Below are 13,233 nucleotides of genomic sequence, written 5' to 3'. Positions count from 1 at the left end.
TGCACCCCCAAAAGCTGATTGTTTCAGAGGGCCAACACCCATTTCTCACCCATTTTTTGTTGCTCCAGCCATCACTTCACAACTGGGTCACACACAGGGAGTGCTGCTGCTCAGGACAGGCAAAAAATCCAACCTGGATGCTCTGTGTGTGAACACCCGGGATTTCTCCACCAAAACCAGAGGCTCATGGCTCCACAGTGCAGACACCAGCACAGCTCCAAGCAGCCTCCTGGAAGTGCTCCTGCCCCTGGTGCAGGGGAAGGGGACGCAGCCCCAGCCCCAGCCCCAGCCGAGCCCTGGAATTCTGCCAGGAGCACAGGAGCTCTCAGTGCCAAACTGGCTTCTGTGGTTCTTCTAATGTGGTTTGTGGCTTTGCTAATGTGGGCTCCTCTGGGGATATTTTCAGTGTCTCAGGCAAAGAGCTGGACCTGCAGCTCTGGGGACTGGAAATGGGACGGGCACAGCCAGGGCTCTGTGCCCTGCTCGGGGAGAGGAGCTCCCTCTTCCCTTCCACTTCCAAGCAAAGTCTTGGTGTGCACAGGGCTGACCCTGGCCTGGACACAAACTGCCCGAACAGCTTTTCCAATCCAGATCACCCCAACGCTCCCTGTAAAGGCTTCACAGGACAGGAACATCAAGTTAACCCCCAAGGAGCTGTTCCCACCTGTGCCAGGCCCTGAGGAGCCTCACTTGGGCTCTCCTCCCACAGTCCCTGCCCCTGGGCCCAGCAGCTCTAGTTAAGCTCAGCCCTGGAGGTCTCAGCTCATGGCTGTGTCTTAGGTCAGAAATCCAAGATTTAGCTGGGGGTGTGTGTTCTATCCCCATCTGTCAGAGCTGGGGCAGTTCTCTGCTGTTCATGGGGCAGTTTTTTCTTTATCTCTCCCACAGCCAATCCTCCCTCCAGGAGATCTCTTCTGTTCATGGCCACTGAGTGTCCCTGCATGGCTGAGAAAATTCCATCATCCCATGGGGAGAGGCTCTGCCCAGGGGAGGAGCCAAGCATTCCTACCTGGATCCAATCTGACCTTGGAACAGCACAGCAGCCTTTGCCCACTGCATTCCCAGAGGAGCAGCTTTCTGCCCCACTGCATTCCCAGAGGAGCAGCTTTCTGCCCCACTGCATTCCCAGAGGAGCAGCTTTCTGCCCCACTGCATTCCCAGAGGAGCAGCTTTCTGCCCCACTGCACTCCCAGAGGAGCAGCTTTCTGCCCCACTGCATTCCCAGAGGAGCAGCTTTCTTCCCCACTGCATTCCCAGAGGGAGCCCAGGCCCATCTCCAGCAGCCCTGGAGCTTCAGAGGAAAACTCCAGCCTTGTCCAGGATCCTGCTCCAGCAGAAGCACAGCTGGCACTGCAGGAGGGCTGAGCCCCCATGGAATGGGACTGTGCCACACCCTGACACACAGGCTGCCAGGGCCTGCTCTGACTCTGGCAGGGTTGTTTTGTTTTACTGCATTTTTATTTTACTTTTATTTTTCCCTAATAAAGAACTGTTATTCCTGCTCCTATATCTTTGCCTGAGAGCCCCTTAATTTCAAAATTATAATAATTCAGAGGGAGGGGGTTTACATTTTTCATTTCAGGGGAGGCTCCTGCCTTCCTTGGCAGACACCTGTCTTATCAAACCAAGACACTGAGCTGTGCTCTGAAGGTGCTGGTGTCCAGCCTTGCTCCAGATCCCCCTGCTCTGCACCCCCCAGCAGCTGGGGTGGCTCCTCATCCTCCCCCTGAGCCTTCCTCATTGCTGGGCTCTGCCCTGCAGTTGTTGGACTCCCTCTGAGCCTGGCTGGGGAGGCCCTTTCCTGCCAGCTGTGGTTTTGAGCTTGGCTCCCCTTGCTCCAAGGAGTAGAATTCCCCACCTGCATCTTCCCCCTCTGAGGGCTTCTCCAGGTGTAAGAAATGGCACATGGAACTGCATCTCTCTTCCAGGTGTTGAGTTACTTTTGCAAGCAGGGAACAAGAAAGATCACATGAAATCTGTTCTTGCCCACCTGTGGTCTGCACACCTGAGCTGCCAAGGCAAGGGGTGGGGGGTGGATACTGCAGTGGCTCCAGGCAGTGACACCTCTGAAAGGGCCACCAATCCTCCCCCCCAGCACAGGGAGAGGAGCTGGGGCTGAGGGCTGTGCAGGGAGCTGCACTGGCCTTGTGTGCTCCTGTCCTGGCACTGCTTGCTCTGCTCCTGGCTGGGGCTCAGACCTGCTGTGACCACATCACTTCACTGGCCATGACCTCCTCTGCCTGATTTGCTCACAAGAACTGCAAAGGCCTCGACAGGAGGGGTTGCAGGACCCTATTCCTGCACAATACTCTGTAATTCAGCATTGCTCTGCTCCTCTGAGCTGTTTCCAGCTTGGATATATTCTGTTCCTTATTTTTCAGTCTGCTCCTGCAGAGCCACAGGCACAGACAGAGGGATCTGGGATGGAGCAAACCTGGCCCTTCTCAGAGGGGTGAACATGTGGTTTATAACAGTTTGCTTCAGCTACTGCTCTGCCCCTGGGCAGGGTTTAACACACACCACTGGAAAAACAATTATTTCTAGACCTGGGACTCCTCTGACTAAATCACACCTACTCATTGACAACTGTACCAACTCTGTGCTCTTATTTTTGAGGAAACGTGAATTAGTCCTGCCCATCACTTGTATCAGCCAGAGCAGGACCTAGAATGGGACCTGTTTTATCCAGGCAGGACTTGGCTGCTGCTTTCTCTCCCTGCTGCACTCAGAGCTGTGAGTGGCAGAGGAAAGCTTAGAGACAGCCATGTGAGTGTCTGCAGCCTGCCTTTGTGTGACATCTGGAGGTGTGCAGCCAGCCAGCACTGCTCCCCCAGGACCAGCTTCCCTTCTCCTGCAGCCTCTGCAGAGAGGGATTAGCAGAGCAGCAATGACTTCATGAGTCTGATGCAACCCTGGGAGCAGGCTCAGATCCTCCCCCAGCCCAGCAATGCCCACATGCTGGGCAGCAAAATGCCTCTGGCAGCTGAAGCACGCGGTGCTCCTGGGCAGAGACAGCCACAACCAAAGGAGCATTTGTCCCTTCAGCTGTGCTGCTCCCTGCTCCTGCTCCCCCCTGCTCCTGCCACAGCTCCCAGGGAATGTTCAGGAGGTGGTGCTCACCTTGCAGAGGCTGTACATGATGATCAGGATGCCACCCAGGAAGTAGCTGCTGGATGGATCATCCCCCATGATGTATTTGTACCACAGCTGGATGGGCACCAGGGAGCGGAACAGCTGGCTCAGCTCCTCAATAATCAGGTAAAACTTTCCCTGCAAGACAACCAGGCAAGTGAGACCATGATTATTATCAGCAAGTCAAAACAAGAACATTTAATTTGTGCAGGGCTGGTGTTCACTGATCACTGCACTGTTAAATGGTGCAGAGACCTCACTCATGAGATGCAGCTTTCTCTGCAGCCCCTCAGCTCTGTGCCCAGAAAGGATAAATATCCCTTCATTCCTCCACAGGGCTCAGCTGAACACAAGCAGTACAAGCCACTGAAATATTCACTTGTTTTTTTACTGTCAACTTAAACTTGAAATTTGGAATCAATTAAATCTGCTATGCAGCATTTTTGAATTATAAACTTTAGAGGAGGTTATGGATATTGTGTGTCTGGACAATGCTGCAGAAAAACAAAGGTTAAAATGGGACTAACATGATGTAAATTGTAGATATTATTATTAGTGAGAAAAGGAAAGCAAGTTAGATCTCTGACCTTACACCCCTTCTGAAGGTACAGGGATTAAATGTAAAGTGACCTCACTCTTCCTGACAACTTTTTAGGTAATCCCAAAGAATCAAATTAATGACGTTTGAGAGCATCCTTCCCCTCCCCCTCAGGTTTGTGGGCAGTGCACAGATAAAAAGACTGGTGCTGAAAATTAAACCCTCAGGGCATTTAAAACTCAAAGGGACCAAACCTTCCTGAAGACTTCAAGGAAGGAAGCGTGGGGAGGGGGAAGTGTGCTGCTTGAAATGCTTCTCTCTCAAAAGAGACTCAAAGAATGGGCAACATCCTTTGTCAACCTTCACCAGAGCCTGAATAAGTGTCTAATTTAGGGCCACCCCCAGTTTGTTTTGTCCCACGCTGTTTTACAGGGACAGCTGGTGGCAAACCGAGCCCAGAAGGATGCTTAATCTGCAATGACATTATCTGGGCTGAAAGATTTGGGTTTGTCCTGTCAAAATCCTTTTATTTGCTAAGCTCCTGGAGAAGGGGAAATTCCCCTGGAATTTTGCTGTGTTGTCCCAGTTAGCTCTGTCATCAGTGATGTCATCGCAGGCCAATCACTAATTGCTGAGGTGGGGATGGGGATTGAGTCCTCGCAGCCGGGCTGGCAGCAGCCAGCGCCCTTCCCCGGGGGCTGCGATGAGATCACTCGCAGGCCATCCTGCAGCTCCCGGCAATGCAATCCTTCCCACAGCTCGGCACGCTCATGAGCTCATGTCCCGCGGGACGCGAGTGAGCTCACACCACACCAGCGGCAGCTATCGGACACGGCTGCTTGCTTGCCTGCCCTCCCCATCCCATCCCATCTTTATCCCCATTCCATCCCCATCCCCCCCGCACCCCATCCCCATCTCATCCCCTCCCCACCCCGGGCAGCAGCAGCAGCAGCCCTGGGTCGGAACCGCCCCAATTTATTCAATTAGCACTCCGGCCTCTCCCCGCCCGCTGCTGCGATGCAATCATGGTTTATTTCGGGCGCTGCTGGGGCAGAAATAACAACGCTGTCACCGCGTCCCTCCGCAGGGCTCTGATGAAAGCTCCCAGCAAGATAAAGGCAGCGAATTTTGCTTTCTGCAGCTCGTCCCTCCCAGCCGCCCCCCTCCATCGGTCCCTGCCGCTGGGCTGGGACAGGTCACTGCTTGCTGTCCCATTGCATCAGCCAGAGCTGCTGCACCCAGGACCCAGCACCGCGGCTGGACCCTGCTCCGGCCTTCTCCTCTGAGCACCGAAAGCCCCGAGTGCACAGCGAGGTGTGAGGAAAGCTGGGGCAGCCCCAGGGCACAGCCAGGCTCCGGAGGTGGCAGTGGCAGCGAGTGACAAACTTCAGCATCCAACCACAACTTCTGCACCCCTCCCCAGAGCTGCCAGAATTCCTTTATCTTCAGTTTCCAGTGGTAACTGCAGGGTAGCAGGATTTTTTAGCAGCTAGAAACTTGCTGACAGCCTCCCAAGAGTAAAGTGATGTTTTAAGGGATGCACCCCTCCCTGCAGCCCCTTTAGCACCCACCTGACCATTAAATGTTGGTAAGTTTAGAGTGATTCCAGCAGGGAGGGAGCAGTACAAGGGCAGCTGAGCATCACTTCAAGAGAACTAGAAATTTCAGACACCTCAGTGCACCACGCCAGCCCCTTTTTTAAATGAGGAAAAGTGCCAGAAAATCAGAAATAATTCTACAAAGGGTTGATGCAGAAGTGAGGCCCTCCTTCTGAGCCAGAAGCTTGGAAAATGAGGATTGTTCCCTACAATTTCAGCAGTAAAATGTAGATTTCTGATAGCAGCAACTTAGTGCAGACAGCACCCGTCAGTGGGAAGCACACTCAACATACCTGTCTGCCACTTCTCAGCTCTGTTATCTCTCAGCTATCTAGGTTACATTTCTCAAAGTCAAATCTTTATCTCAAGCTGTATTTTATCTGAAAAATCCAGCTAAAACACATCAGCTTTTTTGTTCCTTCAAGATTAGAACTGTGTGTTATATGAAGCACAAACATAATTATTTCTCCTGTGCATCTGATTTGGCACCACAGCAGAAATAAGGCAAGGCCTGTCTCTGTCAGGTGACTTTTCCTATGTCACAAAAACCCGTGTAAATCTGGGAATTTTCTCTGGAATGCACTGTAGAGAGATTGAAGAGCTCTCTAAGATCAGCAGAATCTTTCTGGTGGGCTTGCGAGCCAGCCCCAGTGCAGGACTGGGCTGTGTGGGAGCTGAACTGCAGAGATTAAATAGGATATTACCTGGAATTATGGCTCCTGATGAGGGTGGGGGTCGGGAACAGCAGAAAGGCTCTGCTCTCATCAAGGGTTAAGCCTGCCCAAGAAGTGAGAGGGGCAGTGCTGGCCCTGCTTCCTCTGAGGGAGCTGCTGTGCTATCAAACACTTCATTAGCACACGTGGGGAAGGGCTGTGCTGGGATCTAATTTTAGCAGCTCTGCTGATGAGCCTCAGATACCACATGGTGAAATTTTGATTCCTTTTTTTTCAGTGCTCAGTTAAAACCACAAGTCAATGACTTGTGTATAATCCCCCCATTTTCTGAACCTCCTTCACCACACCGAAATACCATTTCTGTACTTCAAACCAAGCACTTCTTTTGAAAGAGGGGAATTCAGCATTTTCACACAATTGCACTTTCCCTTCTGTAGATGCAGAGTTTCAGTCTGTACTGCACTGAAGGTTTTTGCATGGAATTTCTTGGTATTTTGTTACATCCTCACTACCTGATGGCAGATCTGCATCTGATCCTTTCCTCCCATTTGAGCTCTGCTCAGGGGAGCACATTCCTAGAATTTCTTCAGTCCCTTTACTACATCAGCACTACAGAAAACACTTTTAAAACCCCTTTATTTTCATGCTGCTGGCTGACCTCAGGGACAGCTTTTCTCTGCATTTTCTAAATGAGAGCCTGAGACACAGAAAGACAAAGGTCAAGGCAAGGCTGTTTTGGTGTCCATGCTGAGGTGCTGGGATTAGACTTTTTATAAAGCACTTCATTTTCTAGATCACGTTACCATGAAAAGCTGAAGCCCTGACTTCAGTTTGCAGCTCTACCTGACTTCTCTAGACTCACACAGGAATTATTTGGCCAAATAAAGGACAGGATTTAATTCTCCAGTGTAGCAACTCAACTTGAACTTGTAGAACGTTCTTCTCTTTGTTTCCTGTGAACTTTCCAGTTGCTGCAACAGCTTCTTTCAACCCCTCACCTTCATCCTTGGGGCAGGGTGATGGAGAGGAGAAGCCTCACAGAAAAATAACACAGAACAGTGTAATTAAAAATTGAATCCCAAGCTAGACACAGCAAAGGGGGCAGGTTGCAGCAGCAGAGAGAGTGCTAACTCCCCCAGGGCTCAGTGTGCAGTCTCCTTTGCCATAAGGCTCTGCCTCAGTGTGCCTCCCCACAAGGAACAGAGGCACAGCAAGGATTGACACAGCGGAATCAGAGTGGGGCATGCAAGAGAAGTGAGAGAAGTTGCAATGAGGCAACTGCAAGGTGTGATTAGCACTCGAGGGAAGCTCCAAGTCTCACTTGTTCTGCTGCCAGCAGCAGCATTAGGGTATATTCTGAACATGCTTGAAAAAGCTTTGGAGTCCTGCTGGCAATTTGGATCAGAGGAGAGCAGGCTCTGCTGAGATTCCAGGTCATGGTGCCAATAGATCGAGTGTTGGGTAGGAGCAGTAAAACAGAGAAAACTCCCAGATTCACACAGTAAACAGCATTGTGGCATGGAGGATGCTGGTGAAAATCCATGCAGGACTAATGAGGAGTAATGTCAAGGTGGGACTAGAAGGGAAATTGAGAATTTTAGTTAGTGCACAACGTTTCTGAAAATCCCATCTTTTGTATCTTAAATGGAAAGTTAAACTGGGAAAGCACTGAAGAGCAATGATTTTTAAAAAGGTCAGTAGCAGTGACTTGCAAAGCAAGTTTAGGGAGGGGGGGCAGAGGAGTCCCCACTCCTCAGTACCTGCTCTTATGCTTGTTAGTTTTTTAATTTTGTAAATAATAAATCCTACACTTCTGACTCTGGGACAGCACATCAGTCCCAGCTGCAGCAGGGAAAAGTCCTTGCAGAACATCCTGGAGTTCCTGTGGCTCAAGAGGACCCGAGCTCAGACTGCTGTCCATGAAGAGTGAATCTGTTTGTCAGTGAGCTCCCCCAAAGAGGAGCCCAGGTCAGAGAGGAGAGGGGAATGACAGGATGGGCTGTCACCTGCCTGGGAACACCTCTTCAGCCACACTGCGAGGGAGGAGCAGGAATAAATTCCATATTGCACAGACAAGGACCAGCAACATCTTTGCCTGGGTATTTTTTTAATCAACACCATCTATGAGCTAGCTCACACTGAGGTTTTACTGCTTATGTATTTCTAGAGGACCCAAATACTCCAAGAGCCTTTTTTTTTTCCCCTTAGGATAAAAAAAGGTGTAGTTTCAGAAGGAATATGAAAATTAATGTGCCAGGTTCCATGGCAGAGCTGTACCCATCTATGACAGGAAATATGATGTACACCTGAAGAAGCTTTTTGGTCCAAGTGCAGAACTTGGAATTGCTGCCACATCCAGGCCAAGTTTTCTCTGACCAGACTTGATGAGATGTTAATTTAAAAATAAAAAGCACTAATAAAACAATCCACTGGAAAAAAAAACACCAAGCAAGAATTTTCAAAGCTGCAGTGAGGGGCCAATGTCAATGTTCTCCTTCTGCATTTTCACTCTCCTGGAAATGCAGTCCAGTCCCCTGTAACATGACTCTGCATTGAGCATGCAGAGAAAATTCTCACTTAGGGCCTTTCTTATGTATTAAAATGTCCATGTTATCTTTGTCCTCTATAGGGATAAGGACACACAGATGCAGGAACTTGGGCTAACAGTTTCTTACAGTCCTATTTGGTTTAATTTTCTTTCTCCCTCCCCCCATGTTTCACTCACTTCTCCAGCTCAGATTGCTGATAACAACATGAGGAGGGGATGGGAAGCTTGCAGGCACCTGGGATTTCCTAAGTGAAATCTTTGGCAACTGTGTCTTTTTATTATTTATTTCCTGATTTTGAATTCCACCCCCCTCAAGCTGTCATTCCTTAGCAGTGAAAATGAAAAGCTGCCCTTGATGTGTGCTCAACAATGAAAGCCTCTGCAGGCCACATGGCTCCTGCAGTTTAATTTACTTTAATTCGTTTTATATTGAACCAAATGATCTTATTTGCCTTTTTTAATGGAGAGCTTTCAGCCAAGCCCTCCCTTCCAAAGGAATGATGAGCTCAGCTGTTACTGAAACTTGTACCCAGCTCAGTGTCCCTGTCACAGCCTGGGGGGAGGGAGGGACACCTCCAGCACAGGTGGGATCCTCTGGAAACTCCACAGAGCTCTGGGATCAGTCTGATGCTGGGGTTACCTTCTTTTTCCTGCTTTTCTCTCCAATTCACAAGCTCTTCTTTCCCTGCATTCCAGCCTGACTGGAGTCTCACAGCCTCTCCTGCTGCCTCTGTTTTCCAGGTTGGTTTGGAACCTGGGAAAGTCTGGGGTTATTTCGTCACAATTTAAGTCTTCCCTCGTTCTTTGGAGGAGTTGCTCTGAATTTCTGAGTTACACAGGCTTGGAGAACTCTGGCTGGTTGTACCCTCACAATAAAGCAGCTCTCATGCTCCACACTTCAAGCACCCGTGATGATAGGTTTTGCCCACTGTGCAAAGACAAACTTTTTCTGCCCCTCAATTTTAGTTTGCTTTCTCTCAGTTAAAGCATAAACTGATGCTACAAATCACAAAAGTTTACAACAAAAATTGCCCTTCCTGTGATGGGCCATACTAGGAAGACATGACCCAGGTACTTTGGATGGGGGGAACTGAGTGTTCTAACCCAGATTTTTCACGTGTTTACTTTTAAAATGAAAAGATGCATCCAACTGATGTTAGCAGAGTTTAGTGCTATTCACTCTTGTCATTGATGATCTTGATGGAACAAAGTAATGTACAGCTGACACTAAACTGTAAGCACAACTGGAAAGAAGGATTATATTCCAAATTCATCTTGACAGACTGGAGAAATGGTCTAGAAGACAGGGAGGGAATGAAGACAGTCCAGAAGAGAATAATAAGATCTGGAATTAACAATCTCTGAGAAAAGACTCAAAAAATTGTTGGAGTTCAGTCTACAGACAAGAGTGAGGGGAGGCATAAAGACTGACAAATAAAAGCAAAAACCACACAGTATTCAGAGAGGACCAGGATCCTGAGGAGCAGCAGGAAAAGCCAGGCTAGCTTTGCAAGTGCCTTTGAACTTCCAAAATGAGGAAAATCCAAAGAGCCAGCTCAGAGGCTGAGTGCAGGATGATTAAAGTTCCCCACATCCCATCCAAGGGCAAGTTTTAGGATCTACTGCTGACTGCCAGTAGCTGAGGATTAAATCCCCCTGTGCTGAACTCCAGCCCTGAGTGCAGCAACCTCCACTTCAGGCCCTGTACCAGGGGAGCAAGAGGCTGCTGTTCTGAGTAGTTAAATTGGCACAAAACCTTCTCACTATATATAAATACCCACCTTGAAAAAGTTGAGCTCTACTGAGTTAAATTCATCTTCCTCCAGCAGCCTGTTACCATTAAGTGACAACTACCCAGAAGTTCATAAACTCCAAGCTGGGCTTCAGGCAGAAATACTACTTGGAGGACATTGGGAGGAAGAGAGTAACTTTGTATCTGGCAAGTATTCAGAGAAAAAACTTGATAAAAATTTTGGTCAAAGTTAATGTGCATAAACTGCACTAGAAGTGTTCTAACTCAGCAAAAGGTTCCATTTCAATCCCTCACCTGTGCAGGCCAGGGGTCAGCAGGCTCAGGGAAGGAGCTCAGCTATGTGATCACCAATTACCATTTCCATGGTGTCCTGTGGCTCTCCTGGAGCCCTCCCATCCCAGTTTGACCTTGCTTAATTTGTTACACCAGATCTCATCCTTGGCTGGATTAAAGGCTGCAGAGTGGGGGAGAGAACCCCCAAACCAAACCCAGATCTGGTGGTGGGTACCAGCAGAGCCAGGGGACAGCGAGACCGTCCCCAACATCCTGAGACAAAAAGGGGCTTTAAAAAAGTGAGACACATTGCTCTCCAGAAAAAGGTATTAAAAATGAAGCATCTGTGCTCTGAGTCATTACAGGCCCTTGACAGATGTGATCCTACCAGCCTCTCACTGGAGCTGCAAATAAAGACCCCTTCTCTTTCTTCTCTCCTGACAAGGATTAATGAGTACTTGGGATGGCTCTCAGACAAGCAAGCAAAGGCTGTGAACCTTTTCCAACACTGCCATTTATCTTGGGAAGACTATTCACATCACTTCTCCCTCCCTCCCCAGCCTGGATTATGCTCTGACCCAGCACATTAATCTCCCAAAATATAATAACAATAATAGAAGGAGGGAAAAAAAAAAAAAAGCTGGACAATTGCCAGAAATAAATTAATAACCATCTCAGATAGCCCTGCTGTGCACGAGCAAACTGCTCAACTCCCCTGCCACCCATGTCATTTCTAAGCAAAACTATTCCCAGTTTAGAGACCCCCTGAAGTGCCCTGCCTGAGACTTTCAGCAATTACTGCTGGTACCTTGCATCTAGAGAGTGCCTTTCATCCCAACAGCTGCCAGAGGTTTCTTTGCTGAATGCAAATAATACACATTGCTACATCTGCCCCTGAAATGGGGTCACTACTGAGTGCAGGAAGAGGCAGCATGAGAGAGATGTAAAATAAAAGCATATCAAAAGGTGTTTTGAATGAGAGAGAAACTTTTAAAAGTTAGGCTTAGTCGACATGTGGTTGCATAAACATTTAAATATGTGAAGCATTTAATTATTTTTTTTTCTCCCATGGTTAGAACTGGTGCTGTCTTTTGTGGCTTCAGTTTAACCCAGTTACTTCTTTGACCCAAGTGGGAAGCCAAAGAGACAAATATTTGCAATTTCTTCCCAGGAAGTGAAGAGGTTCCTGCTTCAGAAATGTGAATTTACAGAGATTACTCAGAAAACAAGACTTAAAGTCAATGAGAAAAGCAGTTATCTGGCTGCTAGCACTGATTCCTCCTCAAGCAATGCTCACCTCACCTCCCCAGACTTTAATCACTGCTGGTGGTACCAAACCCTTGCTCAGGTCTGTGATGGCTCAAAAACCACCCCTCGATTCCAGGTGAACTTCTGCCAAAGGTTTAGCAACAGATTTTAATGGTTTTATTCTTCCATCCATATTTGGCCCTGGCACAGGGTGCCCAGAGCAGCTGTGGCTGCCCCTGGATCCCTGGCAGTGCCCAAGGCCAGGTTGGACAGGGCTTGGAGCAGCCTGGGACAGTGGAAGGTGTCCCTGCCATGGCAGGGGTGGCACTGGGTGGGATTTAAGGCCCCTTCCCACCCAAATCATTCCCTGATTCTCTGGTTCCGTGCTGCAAACGTGTGGTAAAGGTATCAGATTATCAAAGAGAAAGGTGTGTGCCTCAAGAAGAGTCTCCTACCTTTGACTTGACGGCAAGGATGATCTTGGGCAGGGCCACGACGAGGCATTTCAGGGCAATGGTGAGGTACTTCAGCACAAAGTCTGCAATGCCCACAATCCACATCAGGTCAAAGAAGTCCAGCCTGTCCAGGTTGGGTTTCAGGAATATAAGGCTGAAAGAGACACCAAAGGTCAAATACCACTGAGGAGAAGCTTGCTCAAGCTCCTTGTATCCACTGCTGGCTAGAGAGAGCCCAGGAAATCCCCTGAACTTCAGGGAAGTTCTCAGGATCAAGAGGAGGACACACAAATCAGGTCTGGGCTTCCTCTGGGCCCCCTGACCTTGCTCTTGCCCACTTCTACAGGGGTCAGCAGGTTTGCCCAGTGTCACAAAGCAGGGCCCAAACACCCATAAAGTCTGTTTGGAATACAGCAGCCTCCATAACCTGCCTTTCCCACTGCCTGGGGTGCTGACAGTGCCCTTAGTGCACAGCGTGGGATCTGGGTGGCACAGCTTCTCCTGGCAAGTCCTGCTCAGAACAGTTCTGCTCCCCGGGGCAAGGGAGCACCCCCACAGCCCCTGAGGCTGCTCTGCCACAGGGACACAGTCCCCAAACCTACTGGGCACATCAAAGTGGTGACACAGGAAACTCTGCACCAGCCACGGCAGAAAGGTGAGAACTTCACACGTGTCCAGCTCTGACAGTGGCCACTGCCTGAAGCACAACAAGAGCTGGGCTCTGTTAATACTCTTACCTGAACCAAAGATCCAAAAGTTAATGCCCCTTACATAATGTCATTTACTGGGCTGAACATTTGCTCTTTAAAAGAGTGGAATCTGGGACAGCAGAATTTCACCCAGCAATGGGCAGAAGCTACTGGCCTGAGCAATAATGAGAACTAGACCCTACTCAGGCTGAAAAAACAGGATTCATCTTCAGGGTATTTACCTGCTAAAGCTTCATGGTAGAAAGCAAAAACTTAACAGTAAAAAAAAAAAAAAAAAAAAAAAAGAAAAAGAAAAAAAGCAAAG

At 48.9% G+C, this 13,233-nt stretch overlaps 1 protein-coding gene across 6 annotated transcripts in view; it reads right to left on the bottom strand.

Moving 5' to 3' along the window:
- Positions 1-13,233, bottom strand: part of RNFT2 (ring finger protein, transmembrane 2) — a 29,332-nt gene that overhangs the window by 6,492 nt on the left and 9,607 nt on the right. For 5 of the 6 annotated variants that reach the window (XM_053994148.1, XM_053994146.1, XM_053994147.1 and 2 more), the window contains exons 7-8: positions 12,220-12,373; positions 3,121-3,270 (exon numbers count right to left, since the gene is read on the bottom strand). In XM_053994148.1, coding sequence (XP_053850123.1) covers positions 3,121-3,270; positions 12,220-12,373 — 304 coding nt within the window. Of the gene's footprint in view, positions 1-3,120; positions 3,271-8,080; positions 9,255-12,219; positions 12,374-13,233 lie in introns of those variants that run through there. The other variant, XM_053994151.1, reaches the window with a different exon arrangement.

This window comes from Vidua macroura, chromosome 18, assembly GCF_024509145.1.
Source record: "Vidua macroura isolate BioBank_ID:100142 chromosome 18, ASM2450914v1, whole genome shotgun sequence".
Lineage (NCBI taxonomy): Eukaryota > Metazoa > Chordata > Aves > Passeriformes > Viduidae > Vidua > Vidua macroura.
This window is presented reverse-complemented; position numbering and strand designations above follow the sequence as displayed.